The sequence below is a fragment of the Pseudophryne corroboree genome, chromosome 4 (assembly GCF_028390025.1).
Source record: "Pseudophryne corroboree isolate aPseCor3 chromosome 4, aPseCor3.hap2, whole genome shotgun sequence".
In the NCBI taxonomy this organism is placed as follows: Eukaryota; Metazoa; Chordata; class Amphibia; order Anura; family Myobatrachidae; genus Pseudophryne; species Pseudophryne corroboree.
In genome coordinates this window covers 513,737,561-513,755,135 of record NC_086447.1, presented here as the reverse complement: position 1 = coordinate 513,755,135, position 17,575 = coordinate 513,737,561, and the positions used below count along the sequence as shown (strand labels likewise).

Below are 17,575 nucleotides of genomic sequence, written 5' to 3'. Positions count from 1 at the left end.
AGCTAATTGGATTGACCCCTATGGGTGAGATGTTTCACATATGCTAAGCAATACATTTCGCCCCTTATCTCACGCGTTTGTTAATGCTGGTATGTATGATTACTTATGCCAGAGATAGTTCTTGTGATGAGAGGACTACTGTGTTCATGACCCGTGACTCCTATTGTGCCTGTGCAGCTCACAGAGGGATCTGAAGCATACCACAGCAAAATACAATATTAATTTTTACATGGTGGTCATCCTCATATATGCTTTACATTACAGAGGTCAACATACAGCTGTGAAAGATGTGGTTTTTGATTGGGCCTCCTGTCCACTCATATTCTCGACCTCTGACCCTAAACTTAAGTGATTATAATGATTTGCTGGTTCAAAACTTGTTTGTAGCAACACCCAGGGCTCCAGGGCGGGACACGTCAGTGACATTTCTTCTATAGGTGGCTGTGCAGTATTAGGCAGGCAGGGTGCCTTAGGGCGTCCCAGGGACGAGCCAAATACAGCACAATGGCTCAGCAACACCCGGTGACATGTCACTGCTCAGATATTAGGGAAAAACATCAGTGAGCAGATGTACATGTAACATGCGAGACTATGATGTGGTACACCGGCTGCTGTCTGTATGTGTGTCTGGGGCACAAGCATGCGCTGCGGGTATAGCGGTGGCAAAGGGGAGCTGCGGGCAACGCGGTGTACATGTGGGTGCCGGGAGTCCTCCCCTAGGACACACTAGTTACCCAGTCACTGGCAGCAGGGACCCGCTATACTCGCGCCAGGAAGACCGGACAGCGCAGCTTTGCGTTACGCTGTTAACGCTGGTGTAAAGCGCAGCGCAGTCAGTGGCGGTCACTCGCTCTAGCCTAGCGTACTGTATATGGGTGTATGCAGCGTGTGAGCTGCCGCTGGGCTGCTGTCTACAGAGCGCGACTGTTATTGACAAGAGCGAGTAGGTTAGCGGCCGGCCCGGGCAGCCAATCACGCCCCGCTGTAGTTGCTTCCACGCAGCCAACCGATGGTAGCGTGGGCGTTACCCGTGGAGGGGGCGGGGCCCGAATCTCCTCCCTGCGCTGAGGCTCAGTCAGTGTCGGCCGGGGAAGCAGCGGCATGCCTGGCTACATGCGTCCGGGGTGTGCAGTCACCTGCCCAGTGCTCCCCGCCCCGGGGCTGGGGGAGTGAGCCGCGTCTCAGCCTCCCCCGTTACCAGGAAGAGGACTGGGCACACCCCTCCCGCACACACCGCACTTCCCTCGCTCCTCCCCTCCGATAAACTCTCTGACAAACTGCCCGGGAAGTGGCTGCGAGAGAGACGGGACAGAGCCTAGTGCCCGGGAGTACGCGGCCCCAGGTGCGGAGAGTGCGGGCGGTGTGCTCTGTGCTGTGTGTGGCGCTCACCCCGCTCTGTGCTAACTTTCTGCGCGTTCACCCGGAGACGGTCCGTGGGCTGCAGTGATGCCGGTCGGGAGCCTGTTGCCGTTCAGTGTGGCCCCGCTGGGGTCGGGGAGCGGAGCGGGCAGCGGCTCGGGGGTCTCGGCCCCCGGCGGAGGGGTGTCCGGGCTGCACTGGCTGGGCCCCGCGGGGAGGAAGCTGTCCGGCTTCAGACTCACCGAGAAGTTCGTGCTGCTGCTGGTGTTCAGCGGCTTCATCACCCTCTGCTTCGGGGCCATCTTCTTCCTGCCCGACTCCCCGAAGCTGCTGAGTGGCGTCTTCTTCCAGCAGCCCCCGCCGCCCCCTCCGCAGAGGTCCCCGGCTGGTCCCGGAGCGCTGGATGAGGATGACGGGGGGCGCCTGGCCAGGATCCGGGAGGAACACGAGAAGGCGCTGCGGGAAGCCAAGGACACGCTGAACCGGCTGCCCGAGGACATCAAGGGGGACATCCAGCGGGACAAGGAGAAGCTGGCGGCTCAGGGCAAGGGCACTGCCGGGGGCAGACTCTCTCCACGGCCGTTTAAAGAGCCCATAGGAGCAGTGGGGAAGGAGCCGACTGACCCCGCCGTCCGGCAAAAGAGGGACAAGATTAAAGAGGTAAGAGAGCCCGGTGCTGCGTGTGTGTTACAGGTGATGTGTGATCCCAGCCAGGGGCATGTAGCCTCTGCCACTACTGTACAGGTGTGTGTGACGCGGGGACTATACCCCCTGTGCCCCAGGCTGTCTCTCCCCCCGCCGGCCGCACCTCAGGCGCTGGAGGGATTACACAGGTCACTGTCCGGCGCTGGCCGTGTACACGCATTTATGTCAGATTAGTGCCCAGGCAGATGGACTTTATCCTGGAACATGTTTGCTTGGTGTGTGGTACAATATTAGACTCTGGTACCTGGTTTGGCACACGTGAAGCCATCTTATCTGTCTGCCCCGCTGTTATGCTCTCTCCACTCAACAATCTCTCTTTTTTTGGCAATGTTTTTAGTACTCTCCGGTCGTTTACGTCTATGCAGGGATGAAAGTCCTTTAGGACAACCCTGATCTTTCAATTGAACTGTTTTACATACAATCTGGAATATTTTGAACATTTTCTCTAATACTCAGTACGTATTGTCTATAGGGAACCATGTTCATCTGACCCCCCTACAGATGTTTACTGGTTGACTTTCCTGTAACTTGGGTCTCTGTATATTCATTAGCAAGCTCAGTGCTGTGACAGCCTGACAGGGCCTCATTACCCATCAGCATACCTACAATATTAGGAAGGTCCCTGCTACCTAGCTGCTACCATTCTTAACAAATGCAGTATTTTCAGCTACTGCTTATTAGCATTTCTTTTTGCTGACCTCATTGTGTGTCATTAGTTAGCAAAAACACAATGTATTTGAAGATAATATGCTCCTTTAGTAGCAGCATTTATACAAGAACAAGAGTATTACCTATGGACTGTAATATAATTCCAATCCTGGCTTGTAGCACACACAGTGGTTACTTGAAATTACATAATGCTACTTTGGTGTAGAGACTGACTGTACAGCTTTGTTCCATTAAGCAACAAATGTGTTTTTTACGCTTTCATTACACTTTCTATAAAGACATTTGCATTTGCCCATTCTGGAGCTTCATCTGGCAGAACAACTGAACACAAATTTTCAAGTTTCTGTTAATAACTACATTATTGAGGACAATAAAAAGTTAAATATCCAATTGAAAAATATTGCTTTAATAACACAGGTTTGAATGTCTGAGCTGACAAAACTGCATAACTTGAGTGCCTTTATAAATACCTGATCAATTTGTATTTTTGGTGTTTTTTGTAAACTGGTGGCTGGTTGTCCCCAAATATTAGATTGCTTTCTATAATCTTTCCAATTAACTTTTTAACTCTAGAAAATAGGACATGCATTTTTAAATTGTGCTTAAATGTTTTAGACAGAATTGTAAGAATGTCACCATTTATCGCTGGCTTATTTTATGCCTTTTTTTATTAATTAACATGTGAAAAACGCAATGAAAGTGGATCTGATAGTACAACCTGTGTAAAAATAAATTCTAATGGCAATTTAGAGTTATTAATACATTATACAACTGGTGAGAACTCTGATATAGAACGTGTTATGTAAATTGGCTGTTCATTTTAGATTTGCTGTTTCTGAACTCATATTATCATTTAGAACTATTTTCCTGTGACATGATAAGCCAGCTTTCAGGATGGTTCTTAGGTAGTGAGCTCTCTCCTGGCAGTACAACGGCTTTTGACACTTTAAGACTCCATCATGGGATCGATTCAATTCGGCAATTTAAGAATAGCGCCGGGAATTAGCTCCCGACGCTATTCAATTCAGCTGCTAGTTACCCGCAATTGTCGGGAATTCTTCTCTCATCCCCGGGGGGGTGAGAGAAGAAAACCGACAAAAGTGCGGCCGGCGTGAGGCTGATTCTGTCGGGAATCGGCATCGCCGCGGGTAGTTAAGTCGGAGAATGCCCGTTCTCCCGACAAAACTGCCTGTTAAGTCGGCGAGAACGGGCTTTCGCTGACTTAACTTAAGCTGAATTGAATAGCGTCGGGAGCTAATTCCCGGCGCTATTCTTAAATAGCCGAATTGAATCGACCCCATGTATATCTGCCCAGAAGTTGTTAATTTTGTAAATAAGTACAACAATGCTGTAACACATATAACATGTTCTTATGTGTTGTATTTTATCTGCTTAAAGTCCAGCTACAATATATATGTGTGAGTCACTTCACATCCTGGGTGCTTGTTATGAACTGTTCAAAAAAACCCTTCACTTTCTTGCTCTGATTGTTGTGTGTTATCAGAAATGTTTACGATGTGGAACAGCATAGGGGTTTCCTCAGATGATTATTTCTTTTGGATAAGAAAGATACTTCTGTGTTGTGTTGCATTAGAATATGCCCTCTGTTAATTGTTCTTACAATTTATCTGCTTTGTTGCATTTGTACCTCCAAAAATATGCTTGCTGTCTCATTCTGGTGTATATAGACTTTCTATAGTGTAGTGTCAGAGGCAACCTCCGCCACTAACTCATTAGCATAAGATAATTGTGTTCCTTTTATCACGTATGTCTTATATTTGTTTTAACTTTGGGTTTGCCAAAATGTAGAACTAAGGAGCCAGTCATTGACCTGCAGTTCACACAACTGGGAAAGATGTGCTTCTGTGGGGTGTGGCAAAATGGGTTAACAGTCACTAGGTTGACATGGACTAAAGGTTGACACAAGAAAAGGTCAACGTGTGTTTTCATTTTTTGGGTGTTTACTTCGGAACATCAGCGGGAACCCCAATTAGTGCAGTGTCCCCTCGCATGGTTTGGCCAAGGTGCCTTGCTACACTACCACTGTGCTCAGCACAGGTTACTATTTCCAGTCCTAGTCCACGTGAGTTGTAAATTATAAAACCGTAAAAAAAATTTTTAAAACTCATGTCTACCTTTTCCTGTACTGACCTTTGCCATGTTGACTAGTCAATGCCGACATTTGAACCATGTCGAAAAATAATGGTTGACCTATAGACTCTCGACCTAGTTGTGGTCAACCTAACAACTGCATACCGCATCAGTGATGTGAATAGAAATGCCTCTAGACTTGGGCTGTGAAGTTTGCTCTAGCCATAAAATGTACACATTCATTCTGGTGGCACATCTAGTAAACGGTTACTGGAACGTTATCTCCACTTATTGTGTGTCAGAAGTGTGCACTATGGCCTATAGGACAGATGTATTAAGCCTGGAGAAGTGATAAAGCAGTGATAAGTGCAAGGTGATAACGCTCCAGGCAATCAGCTCCAATATGTAAATTGACAGTTAGGAGCTGACTGGCTGGTGCATTATCACCTTGCTCTTATCACTGCTTTATCACTTCTCCAGGCATAATACATCTGCCCCATAGTGTTTTAATATCTTTTAGTCACATGTTTTGATGGATTTATAAACGCTGGAAGTGGACAGTGCTCAGTCAACTTGTTATGAACCAAATATTACTAATGTGTGGCCAAACACAATTGTTAGCAAATTGACGTTTCGGTCCCTGTTGAATTACATTTTGGCATTACTGTGCCATCTATAGATTTTAATTGGTATTACATTTGTATCTTAGAATTTGTATTTTAAATAATATAGGGGACTCCTGTACATGGAAAATTAAAACTTATATAAAAAGTTAGTATAGCATACTTAAGATTGCAGCATAATGTTGATGGAAAGAGTCATTAGGTATTTCTTTAGCACATATACTATAATGTGCAGTTAGCAAAGGACAGAGTATCTTCTTAAGACTGCTTTGCTAAATTAACTCATGGTCACAAAGCGCTCACTGCAGGCAAAACGGAAGTAAAAGCATTCAAGATATTATTTCTCCCTGCAAAGTTTCCTCATCGTGGCCACTAAAGTTTAGTGCCGATGAGAGAATATTCTATTTGAACTTTAATGCACATTCACAGTTTGTGAAAGCAGTGAGGAATTACAAAGCAGTGCTGTGACGTATCATCACACCAAGAACAGAGGGGGGAGAAGTATTAAGATGTATGTGCCTTTTTTTTCTCTGTGCTTATTGCAGCAATAATGGGTGTCTTAGGGTGTGTACACATGGGGGTCGATTCTATTCGGCAACTAATGAATAGCGCCGGGAATTAGCTCCCGACGCTATTCAATTCAGCAACTAATTACCTGCAATTGTCGGGAATTCTTCTCTCATCCCCGGGGGATGAGAAGAGAAACCCGACAAAAGTGCTGCCTCGCGGCCGGCGCGAGGCTGATTCTGTCGGGAATCAGCCTCGCGCCGGGGAGTTAAGTCGGAGAATGCCCGTTCTCCCGACAATTCAACCTGTTTTGTCGGCGAGAACGGGCCATCGCCGACGTAACTAGTTGCTGAATTGAATAGCGTCGGGAGCTAATTCCCGGCGCTATTCATTAGTTGCCGAATAGAATCGACCCCTTGGTGAGAGATTTTTTTTTGATTTTGACTATATAGTCAAAATCGCAAGAAAAGTTAGTGCAGATCGCATGGTGAAAGTCACCTTGCGATCCCGATTCGATCCCGATGCGCGGTCCCGCCAGGTCGGCATCGCAAGAAAAGATGGACTGTGCAGGCAAGTCAATCCTTGCTAGATCGGTGTACTATCTAGTTCAGAGGTTCTCAAACTCTGTCCTCGGGGGCCCACACAGTGCATGTTTTGCAGGTCTCCTCACAGAATTGCAAGTGAAATAATTAGCTCCACCTGTGGACCTTTTAAAATGTGTCAGTGAGTAATTAATACACCTGTGCACCTGCTGGGTTACCTGCAAAACATGCACTGTGTGGGCTCCCGAGGACCGAGTTTGAGAACCTCTGATCTAGTTCATCTCACACGTCAATGACATCTCACATAAGCCAAAATCGTAGGCACACATAGTCCATATCTCAAGAAAAGTTAGTCAAAATCTGTGTTGCTGGGCTCCGGGGAGTTCAAGGGAAATCGTAAGTGAAAATCGGGCATAGCGAGGATCTCACCGTGTGTACACACCCTTAGTGTTGCAGTCTATGTAAAAGAGTCACCTGAGAGGTATTAGAGTAAGTTACCCCTCCGGTGATCGGTTAGTGCTAATACAGTACGTTATGGCTCCTGGTTGGCCCTAAAGCACATGCGTGAGATGTAGTAAAAACAAATAAATCTCAAGATACTGCTAAAAAAATCTATAATTTTCTGCATGGACTGCTTTTTAATATTTTGTGGAGAATTAAAAAAGAAAACAAAAACCATACACAAGTGCCACATGTATAAAGACAGTCCTTTATGATCCCTCACTCTTTTACTGTAAAAGAGATTAATTGGAACAGTATTTTAGAATAAACTGAAAAGCTTAATGCAAGTGGTTGAAGGTAGGACATTTTGATGTGACTCTTACAGTTACAATTTACCTTATTTAGATATGTTTCTACTCTATGCACAGCTAGTTTCATTTGTTTTTAGAGGCACTTTGGAGAGCAGAAAGTATATATACACCTTGGGGTCGATTCAATTCGGCAATTTATGAATAGCGCCGGGAATTAGCTCCCGACGCTATTCAATTCAGCTCCAGTTAAGTCGGCGATGGCCCGTTCTCGCCGACTAAACAGGTTGAATTCCCCGGCGCGAGGCTGATTCCCGACAGAATCAGCCTCGCGCCGGCCGCGAGGCAGCACTTTTGTCGGGTTTCTTCTCTCATCCCCCGGGGATGAGAGAAGAATTCCCGACAATTGCGGGTCACTAGCAGCTGAATTGAATAGCGTCGGGAGCTAATTCCCGGCGCTATTCATAAGTTGCCGAACTGAATCGACCCCCTTGATTTTACAGTGTATCCATTCTAGGCACATCAGTGCAAAGGAGCTCTCAGAGGTGTACCCACTGCTTAAATGCCTTCAACTTGGCAAAAGTATGTGTATGAACCTATCCTTAAATTATGGACTAGACCAGTGGTTCTCAAACTCGGTCCTCAGGACACCACACAGTGCATATTTTGCAGGTAACCTCACAGAATCGCAAGTGAGATAATTAGTTCCACCTGCGGATCTTTTAAAATGTGTCAGTGAGTAATTAATTCACCTGTGCACCTGCTGGGTTACCTGCAAAACATGCACTGTGTGGGGTCCTGAGGACCGAGTTTGAGAACCTATGGACTAGACCAATCCTTTCCCAGCTTGAAATATGTTTGCCTAATATCTGCACCATCATTGCATGACTTAAGGCAAAATTCAAATGTGTACAAAAGCAGAACTGAATGCAGGAAGTGAGAAGTACATAAATAAACTGATACCAGTAAGCAAATGGATATAAACCAGTTTGTAACTGCATCTGTTACTTAACTCTTTAGGTGCATACACTAAACATCTTCAGATTTTTGAGATTTGTTTTTTTACTACATCTCACGCATGTGCTTTAGAGCCATAAGGTACTGTATTAGCACTAACCTGATGCGATACAGAGAACGGATCAACGGAGGGGTAACTTACTCTAATACCTCTCAGGTACACTTTTACATAGACTGCAACACTAAGACACCCAATATTGCTGCAGTAAGCACAGAGAAAAAAAGGCACATATATCTTAATACTTCTCCCCCTCTGTTCTTGGTGTGATACGCTACAGCACTGCTTTGTAATTCCTCACTGCTTTTACAAACTGTGAATGTGCATTAAAGTTCAAATAGAATATTCTCTTATCGGCATTAAACTTTAGTGGCCACGGTGAGATCCTTGCTATGCCCGAGTTTGACTATGCGATTTCCCTTGAACACCCCCAGAGCCCAGATAGTCAAAATCTGTGCTTTCTGTACTTTCAATTTTGTCTATGTACGATTTTGACTTAGTGTCAATTTTGACTATACTTTGTACTAGATAGACTGTGCAGGCAATCTTGACTATCTAGCTTGGCGATACCGACCCTGCGGGACCGTGCATCATGATCGAATCGGTATCTCAAGCTGCCTAACACCTTGAGATATGCACAAACTTTCCTTAAGGTTTTGACTATATAGTCAAAATCTTACAGATTTATCTCACTGGGGTCAATTCTATTCAGCGACAGTTGAATAGCGCCGGGAATTAGCTCCCGACGCTATTCAATTCAGCTCCAGTTAAGTCGGCGATGGCCCGTTCTCGCCGACTAAACAGGTTGAATTGTCGGGAGAACGGGCATTCTCCGACATAACTCCCCGGCGCGAGGCTGATGCGCGGCAGCACTTTTGTCGGGTTCCTTCTCTCATCCCCCGGGGATGAGAGAAGAATTCCCGACAATTGCGGGTCACTCGTCGCTGTATTGAATAGCGCCGGGAGCAAACTCCCGGCGCTATTCAACTGTCAGTGAATAGAATTGACCCCACTGTGTGTACATACCTTTTACTTCTACAGTGTTTAACCATTGAATTCATCTAAACAGTTATAAACTGGAACATACCGTACTAAGTGTTTCATTAGTGAAATATAGGTACAAGGTTGTTGTGCCACCACTTTACCTCTATAGTTTCTTAAATATGTACAGGTTGAGTATCCCTTATCCAAAATGCTTGGGACCAGAGGTATTTTGGATATCGGATTTTTCCGTATTTTGGAATAATTGTATACCATAATGAGATATCATGGCGATGGGACCTAAGTCTAAGCACAGAATGCATTTGTTTTATATACACCTTATAAACACAGCCTGAAGGTCATTTTAGCCAATATTTTAAATAACTTTGTGCATTAAACAAAGTGTGTGTACATTCACACAATTCATTTATGTGTCCATTCACACAATTCATTTATGTTTCATATACACCTTATACACACAGCCTGGAGGTCATTTAATACAATATTTTTAATAACTGTGTGTATTAAACAAAGTTTGTGTACAGTGAGCCATCAGAAAACAAAGTTTTTACTATTTCACTCTCGCTCAAAAAATTCCGTATTTCGGAATATTCCATATTTCGGAATATTGGATATGGGATACTCAACCTGTATTAAGTAAAGCATTCGCTGTAAGGAACACTACATAGCCACCATATTCGAACTGTATTAAAAAGTCATACAGCTCTTAAGGGCCCCATACACTAGGATATATTAGAAATCATTTATAATTATGCAGTAGAGGGAACATATAGCACTGTAAAAGTATACTCTTCATCAAATAGAATACCCGGCCACCTCCAGTTTGGGTGAGATGTAATGAAGCTGCCCCCTCAACTTGCCAGTTGTTGAGGGCTTTCAATAACAGAGACGAAGCTGAAATCATACTTTCTTTTAATGAATGTATACATGGTTTTTCATCATTAATTCCGGAAGCTTATATCTGATACACAAGTTGTGTTTATTCTAGCACCCTACACCCAATCAGTGTGGATGGCATATTTTAGACGTGATGTATCTCAGGGCGTGGCATGTTAGATAGAATAGACTCAGGTTGACAGTGTCTAGGTCGACCACTATTGGTCGACAGTAAGTAGGTCGAGATGGTTTCTAGGTCGACAGGGACTATAGGTCGACATGAGTTTTTATATATAATTTTTTTTTTTTCAGTGTCGTTTTCTTCGTAGAGTGACGGGGCACCCCTATTAGTGCACCGTGTCCCCTCGCATGGCTCGCTTCACTCACCATGCTTCGGGCTAGGTGCCTTGCTGCGCTCGGCACAGGTTACCGTTCCCAATTGTAGTCCGCGTGGATCGTAAAGTATGAAAAAGTTGGAAAAATTTGAAAAACTCATGTCCACTTTTTGTCATGTCGACCTAGTACCTGTCAACCTACTTACTGTCGCCCTAAGTCTTCTCGACCTAGAGACCGGGTCCCGTATATCTCCTACAGCTAGTGTAGCTGTACCGGTTACATCACACATACAATTTTCCCTTTAAAAATGTAAATATACCCCCTCACTGCAGGGTGCTAGAATGAACATCACACAAGCACTGGTACTTTATTCTATATTACGGTTGGTTATACACTGCAGAAACTGCATGTGTTGTAGCTGCACTGTGTTTAGAGACCAGCTGTTCAATACCACAGTTAATAAAATTATAGGTGAAGTATAATTACTTTACTATTAGTGTAATGGGTTTGTGTTGATATGACGTGTTTTTTTCTCTTTTCGCTGCTGAACGAAATCCATTGCATTTGTTCGTGTCATGATGAATGTTTGTTTCTGATGCAATTTTTTTTTCTGTTATGTTATTTTTTGTTTAATTTTATTTTACATTTATTGTGCAAGGGATTTTATCTAAATGAGATCTTAGAGTTCGTTTCACCTTTTTTCTGTGCATTCTATATTTTGAATATTTAAGTTATCTGTAGCAGTTTCATCAATAGTATGAGCTTGTGACCTTTCAGCGTGTTACTTGCCACAGATATAGATGTGCTGAAGAGAATGCTGCTCCAGGAAAGTGATTCCGCTTTGCTAAATTACTCTGCAATAATTCCATAAAGAACTTCAGCCTGCTTGTCGCTATTTGAAAACTTGTATTTCTTTACAAAAGTGTCAGCTTGTTATCTGACCCTAGGGTCTGCTACTTGCCTACACCTTGGAAAACAATCAGCTAGCTTACATCTAAGAATTGTATTTTCCTCCTTCCTGTGCTCCAGAAGAATTGCTGTAGTTCGTGGTTTCAAGGAGAGCTGTATGACAATTGAGAATGTGAAACAAATTCTTAAATGGATTTTGGTGAAATCGTGTAAGAGACATTGTCATAAATACAGTTTTCTGCAGGCTGAGTGGCAGTTCTGCTTTCCTCTTCACTGCTGTAATATCATATATTATCTGCCTTACAGTTCAGTTTTATGGCCTCCTCTGCCCTGTATACCTCCACATGATTATGCTGCCTAGTTATACCCCTTTCAGACTGACAAAAATTTCCTGGGTTATTGCACATGAACGCGCATTAACCTGGGAAATTGCTCAGTGTGAAAGGGTACAGGAACAATATCCCAGGTCTCGACCAGGGTTGAATCCGGGATTGTCCCGGGATGCAGTGTAGTGTGAATGGCCCTACCCGGTATTCAGTACCCGGGACTGTTAAAAGGCCTCTTATTGGAGCTTCCCCGGGCTCAGAAAAGATGTCATCATCCAGAGCCTGGGGAAGCGGAGGAGACAGTCATGGCGACCTGATAGGTCAGGAGGTGAAAGAGCTGCTCAGCGTAAGGGGTGAGGAGGAGATTAAAAAACAGATCACAGGCACAGTGATGGATGCTGTCATTTATAAAAAATAAGATTTTAAACCTACCGGTAAATCTTTTTCTCCTAGTCCGTAGAGGATGCTGGGGACTCCGTAAGGACCATGCGGAATAGACGGGCTCCGCAGGAGACATGGGCACTGTAAAGAACTTTTAGCATGGGTGTGCACTGGCTCCTCCCTCTATGCCCCTCCTCCAGACCTCAGTTAGAGAACTGTGCCCAGATGAGATGGACAATATGAGGAAAGAATTTTGTTAATCTAAGGGCAAGATTCATACCAGCCCACACCAACCATACCATATAACCTGGAATATACACAACCAGTCATCAGTATGAACAAAAAACAGCATCAGTGATTCCAACTGCAACATAACCCTTATGAAAGCAACAACTATATACAAGTCTTGCAGATTTAGTCCGCACTGGGACGGGCGCCCAGCATCCTCTACGGACTAGGAGAAAAAGATTTACCGGTAGGTTTAAAATCTTATTTTCTCTTACGTCCTAGAGGATGCTGGGGACTCCGTAAGGACCATGGGGTTTATACCAAAGCTCCAAACCGGGCGGGAGAGTGTGGATGACTCTGCAGCACCGACTGAGCAAACGCAAGGTCCTCCTCAGCCAGGGTATCAAACTTGTAGAATTTAGCAAAAGTGTTTGAACCCGACCAAGTTGCTGCTCGGCAAAGCTGTAATGCCGAGACGCCCCGGGCAGCCGCCCAAGAAGAGCCCACCTTCCTAGTGGAATGGGCCTTTACAGAATTCGGTAACGGCAATCCAGCCGTAGAATGAGCCTGCTGAATCGTGTTACAGATCCAGCGAGTAATAGTCTGCTTAGACGCAGGAGCGCCAACCTTGTTGGCTGCATACAGGACAAACAGAGCCTCTGTTTTCCTAATCCTAGCCGTCCTGGCTACATAAATCTTTAAGGCTCTGACCACATCCAGGGACTTGGAGTCCTCCCAGTCCCCCGTAGCCACAGGCACCACAATAGGTTGGTTCATGTGAAAAGAAGAAACCACATTAGGCAAAAATTTAGGACGTGTCCTCAACTCGGCTCTATCCACATGGAAAATCAAATAGGGGCTCTTGTGGGACAAGGCCGCCAATTCTGACACCCGCCTTGCAGATACCAAGGCCAATAACATGACCACCTTCCACGTGAGAAATTAATTCAACTGTTTGAAGAGGTTCAAACCAGTGAGACTTCAGAAAGTTTAAGACCACGTTAAGGTCCCACGGTGCCACTGGGGGCACAAAGGGGGGCTGGATGTGCAGCACTCCCTTCACAAACGTTTGGACTTCTGGGAGAGAAGCTAATTCCCTCTAAGAGAAGATAGATAAGGCCGGAATCTGTACCTTAATGGAGCCTAACTTCAGGCCCATATCCACTCCTGTCTGTAAACGGTGGAGAAATCGGCCCAGATGGAAATCTTCTGTAGGAGCATTCTTGGCTTCACACCAAGAAACATATTTCCTCCAAATACGGTGATAATGCTTTGCTGTCACCTCTTTTCTAGCCTTTAGTAGAGTAGAGATGACTTCCTCCAGAATACCTTTCTCTATCGTCCTAAGTGGATGCTGGGGTTCCTGAAAGGACCATGGGGAATAGCGGCTCCGCAGGAGACAGGGCACAAAAAAGTAAAGCTTTACTAGGTCAGGTGGTGTGCACTGGCTCCTCCCCCTATGACCCTCCTCCAGACTCCAGTTAGATTTTGTGCCCGAACGAGAAGGGTGCAATCTAGGTGGCTCTCCTAAAGAGCTGCTTAGAGAAAGTTTAGTTTAGGTTTTTTTTCTTTACAGTGAGTCCTGCTGGCAACAGGATCACTGCAACGTGGGACTTAGGGGGAAAGTAGTAAACTCACCTGCATGCAGAGTGGATTTGCTGCTTGGCTACTGGACACCATTAGCTCCAGAGGGATCGAACACAGGCCCAGCCGTGGAGTCCGGTCCCGGAGCCGCGCCGCCGACCCCCTTGCAGATGCTGAAGCGTGAAGAGGTCCGGAAACCGGCGGCTGAAGACTCCTCAGTCTTCATAAGGTAGCGCACAGCACTGCAGCTGTGCGCCATTTTCCTCTCAGCACACTTCACTGGGCAGTCACTGAGGGTGCAGAGCGCTGGGGGGGGGCGCTCTGAGAGGCAAATATAAACCTTATACAAGGCTAAAAATACCTCACATATAGCCCATAGGGGCTATATGGAGATATTTAACCCCTGCCTGACTGGAAAAATAGCGGGAGAAGAACCCGCCGAAAAAGGGGCGGGGCCTATCTCCTCAGCACACGGCGCCATTTTCTGTCACAGCTCCGCTGGTCAGAACGGCTCCCAGGTCTCTCCCCTGCACTGCACTACAGAAACAGGGTAAAACAGAGAGGGGGGGCACATTAATGGCTATATATATATATATATTAAAGCAGCTATAAGGGAGCACTTAATATAAGGATATCCCTTGTATATATAGCGCTTTGTGGTGTGTGCTGGCAGACTCTCCCTCTGTCTCCCCAAAAGGGCTAGTGGGTCCTGTCTTCATTAGAGCATTCCCTGTGAGTTTGCGGTGTGTGTCGGTACGTGGTGTCGACATGTATGAGGACGATATTGGTGTGGAGGCGGAGCAATTGCCAAATATGCAGATGTCACCCCCCAGGGGGTCGACACCAGAATGGATGCCTTTATTTGTGGAATTACGTGATGGTTTATCTTCCCTTAAACAGTCAGTTGAGGACATGAGGCGGCCGGACAATCAATTAATGCCTGTCCAGGCGCCTCAAACACCGTCAGGGGCTGTAAAACGCCCTTTGCCTCAGTCGGTCGACACAGACCCAGACACGGGCACTGATTCCAGTGACGACGGTAGAAATTCAAACGTATTTTCCAGTAGGGCCACACGTTATATGATTTTGGCAATGAAGGAGACGTTACATTTAGCTGATACTACAGATACCGTAAAACAGGGTATTATGTATGGTGTGAAAAAACTACAAACAGTTTTTCCTGAATCAGAAGAATTAAATGACGTGTGTGATGAAGCGTGGGTTGCTCCTGATAAAAAGTTGATAATTTCAAAAAAGTTATTGGCATTATACCCTTTCCCGCCAGAGGTTAGGGCGCGCTGGGAAACACCCCCTAAGGTGGACAAGGCGCTCACACGCTTATCCAAACAAGTGGCGTTACCCTCTCCTGAGACGGCCGCACTTAAGGATCCATCAGATAGAAAGATGGAAGTTATTCAAAAGAATATATACACACATGCAGGTGTTATACTACGACCAGCTATAGCAACTGCCTGGATGTGCAGTGCTGGAGTAGTTTGGTCAGAATCCCTGATTGAAAATATTGATACCCTAGATAGGGACAATGTTTTACTGTCGTTAGAACAAATAAAGGATGCATTTATCTATATGCGTGATGCACAGAGGGATATTTGCACACTGGCATCTCGGGTGAGTGCTATGTCCATTTCAGCCAGAAGAGCCTTATGGACACGACAGTGGACAGGCGATGCGGATTCAAAACGTCACATGGAGGTTTTGCCGTATAAAGGGGAGGAGTTATTTGGAGTTGGTCTATCAGACTTGGTGGCCACGGCTACTGCCGGGAAATCCACTTTTTTACCTCAAGTCACTCCCCAACAGAGAAAGGCACCGACCTTTCAACCGCAGCCTTTTCGCTCCTACAAAAATAAGAGAGCAAAGGGCTTGTCGTACCTGCCACGAGGCAGAGGAAGAGGGAAGAGACACCAACAGGCAGCTCCTTCCCAGGAACAGAAGCCCTCCCCGGCTCCTGCAAAAACCTCAGCATGACGCTGGGGCCTCTCAAGCGGACTCGGGGACAGTGGGGGGCCGTCTCAAAAATTACAGCGCGCAGTGGGCTCACTCGCAGGTAGACCCCTGGATCCTGCAGATAATATCTCAGGGGTACAGGTTGGAATTAGAGACGGATCCTCCTCATCGTTTCCTGAAGTCTGCCTTACCAACCGTCTCTTCCGAAAGGGAGAGGGTGTTGGAAGCCATTCACAAGCTGTACGCTCAGCAGGTGATAGTCAAAGTACCCCTATTACAACAAGGAAAGGGGTATTATTCCACTCTATTTGTGGTACCGAAGCCGGATGGCTCGGTAAGGCCTATTCTAAATCTGAAGTCCTTGAACCTCTACATAAAAAAGTTCAAGTTCAAGATGGAGTCACTCAGAGCAGTGATAGCGAACCTGGAAGAAGGGGACTTTATGGTATCCTTGGACATCAAGGATGCGTATCTACACGTTCCGATTTACCCCGCACACCAGGGGTACCTCAGGTTCATTGTTCAAAACTGTCACTATCAGTTTCAGACGCTGCCGTTCGGATTGTCCACGGCGCCTCGGGTCTTTACCAAGGTAATGGCCGAGATGATGATTCTTCTTCGAAGAAAAGGCGTATTAGTTATCCCATACTTGGACGATCTCCTAATAAGGGCAAGGTCCAGAGAACAGCTGGAGACAGCTTTAGCACTATCTCAAGAGGTGCTAAGACAACACGGGTGGATTCTGAATATTCCAAAATCCCATTTAATCCCGACAACTCGTCTGCTGTTCCTAGGAATGATTCTGGACACGGTTCAGAAAAAGGTTTTCCTTCCAGAGGAAAAAGCCAAGGAGTTATCCGATCTGGTCAGGAACCTCCTAAAACCAGGAAAAGTGTCAGTACATCAATGCACAAGAGTCCTGGGAAAAATGGTGGCTTCTTACGAAGCAAATTCCATTCGGCAGATTCCATGCAAGAATATTCCAAAGGGATCTGTTGGACAAATGGTCAGGGTCGCATCTGCAGATGCACCTGCGAATAACCCTGTCACCAAAGACAAGGGTGTCACTTCTGTGGTGGTTGCAGAAGGCTCACCTATTAGAAGGCCGCAGATTCGGCATTCAGGATTGGATCCTGGTGACCACGGACGCCAGCCTGAGAGGCTGGGGAGCAGTCACACAAGGAAGAAACTTCCAGGGAGTATGGACGAGTCTGGAAAAGTCTCTTCACATAAACATTCTGGAACTAAGAGCAATCTACAATGCTCTAAGCCAGGCGGAACTTCTCCTGCAAGGAAAGCCGGTGTTGATTCAGTCGGACAACATCACGGCGGTCGCCCATGTAAACAGGCAGGGCGGCACAAGAAGCAGGAGTGCAATGGCAGAAGCTGCCAAGATTCTTCGCTGGGCGGAGAATCACGTGATAGCACTGTCAGCAGTGTTCATCCCGGGCGTGGACAACTGGGAAGCAGACTTCCTCAGCAGACACGATCTTCATCCGGGAGAGTGGGGTCTACATCCAGAAGTCTTCAACATGTTAATAGACCGTTGGGAAAGACCAATTGTAGACATGATGGCGTCTCGCCTCAACAAGAAACTGGACAAATATTGCGCCAGGTCAAGAGATCCACAGGCAATAGCTGTGGACGCACTGGTAACTCCTTGGGTGTACCAGTCAGTGTATGTGTTTCCTCCTCTGCCGCTCAT

General features: G+C 45.9%; 1 protein-coding gene across 1 annotated transcript in view; it reads left to right on the top strand.

Annotated features, from left to right (window-relative positions):
• Window positions 1–1,016: 1,016 nt before the first annotated feature.
• MAN1A1 (mannosidase alpha class 1A member 1) overlaps window positions 1,017–17,575 on the top strand; it is a 523,182-nt gene continuing 506,623 nt past the window's right edge. The window contains exon 1 of the mRNA XM_063917232.1: window positions 1,017–2,019. Coding sequence (XP_063773302.1) covers window positions 1,447–2,019 — 573 coding nt within the window. The 5' untranslated portion in view covers window positions 1,017–1,446. The remainder of the gene's footprint in view (window positions 2,020–17,575) is intronic.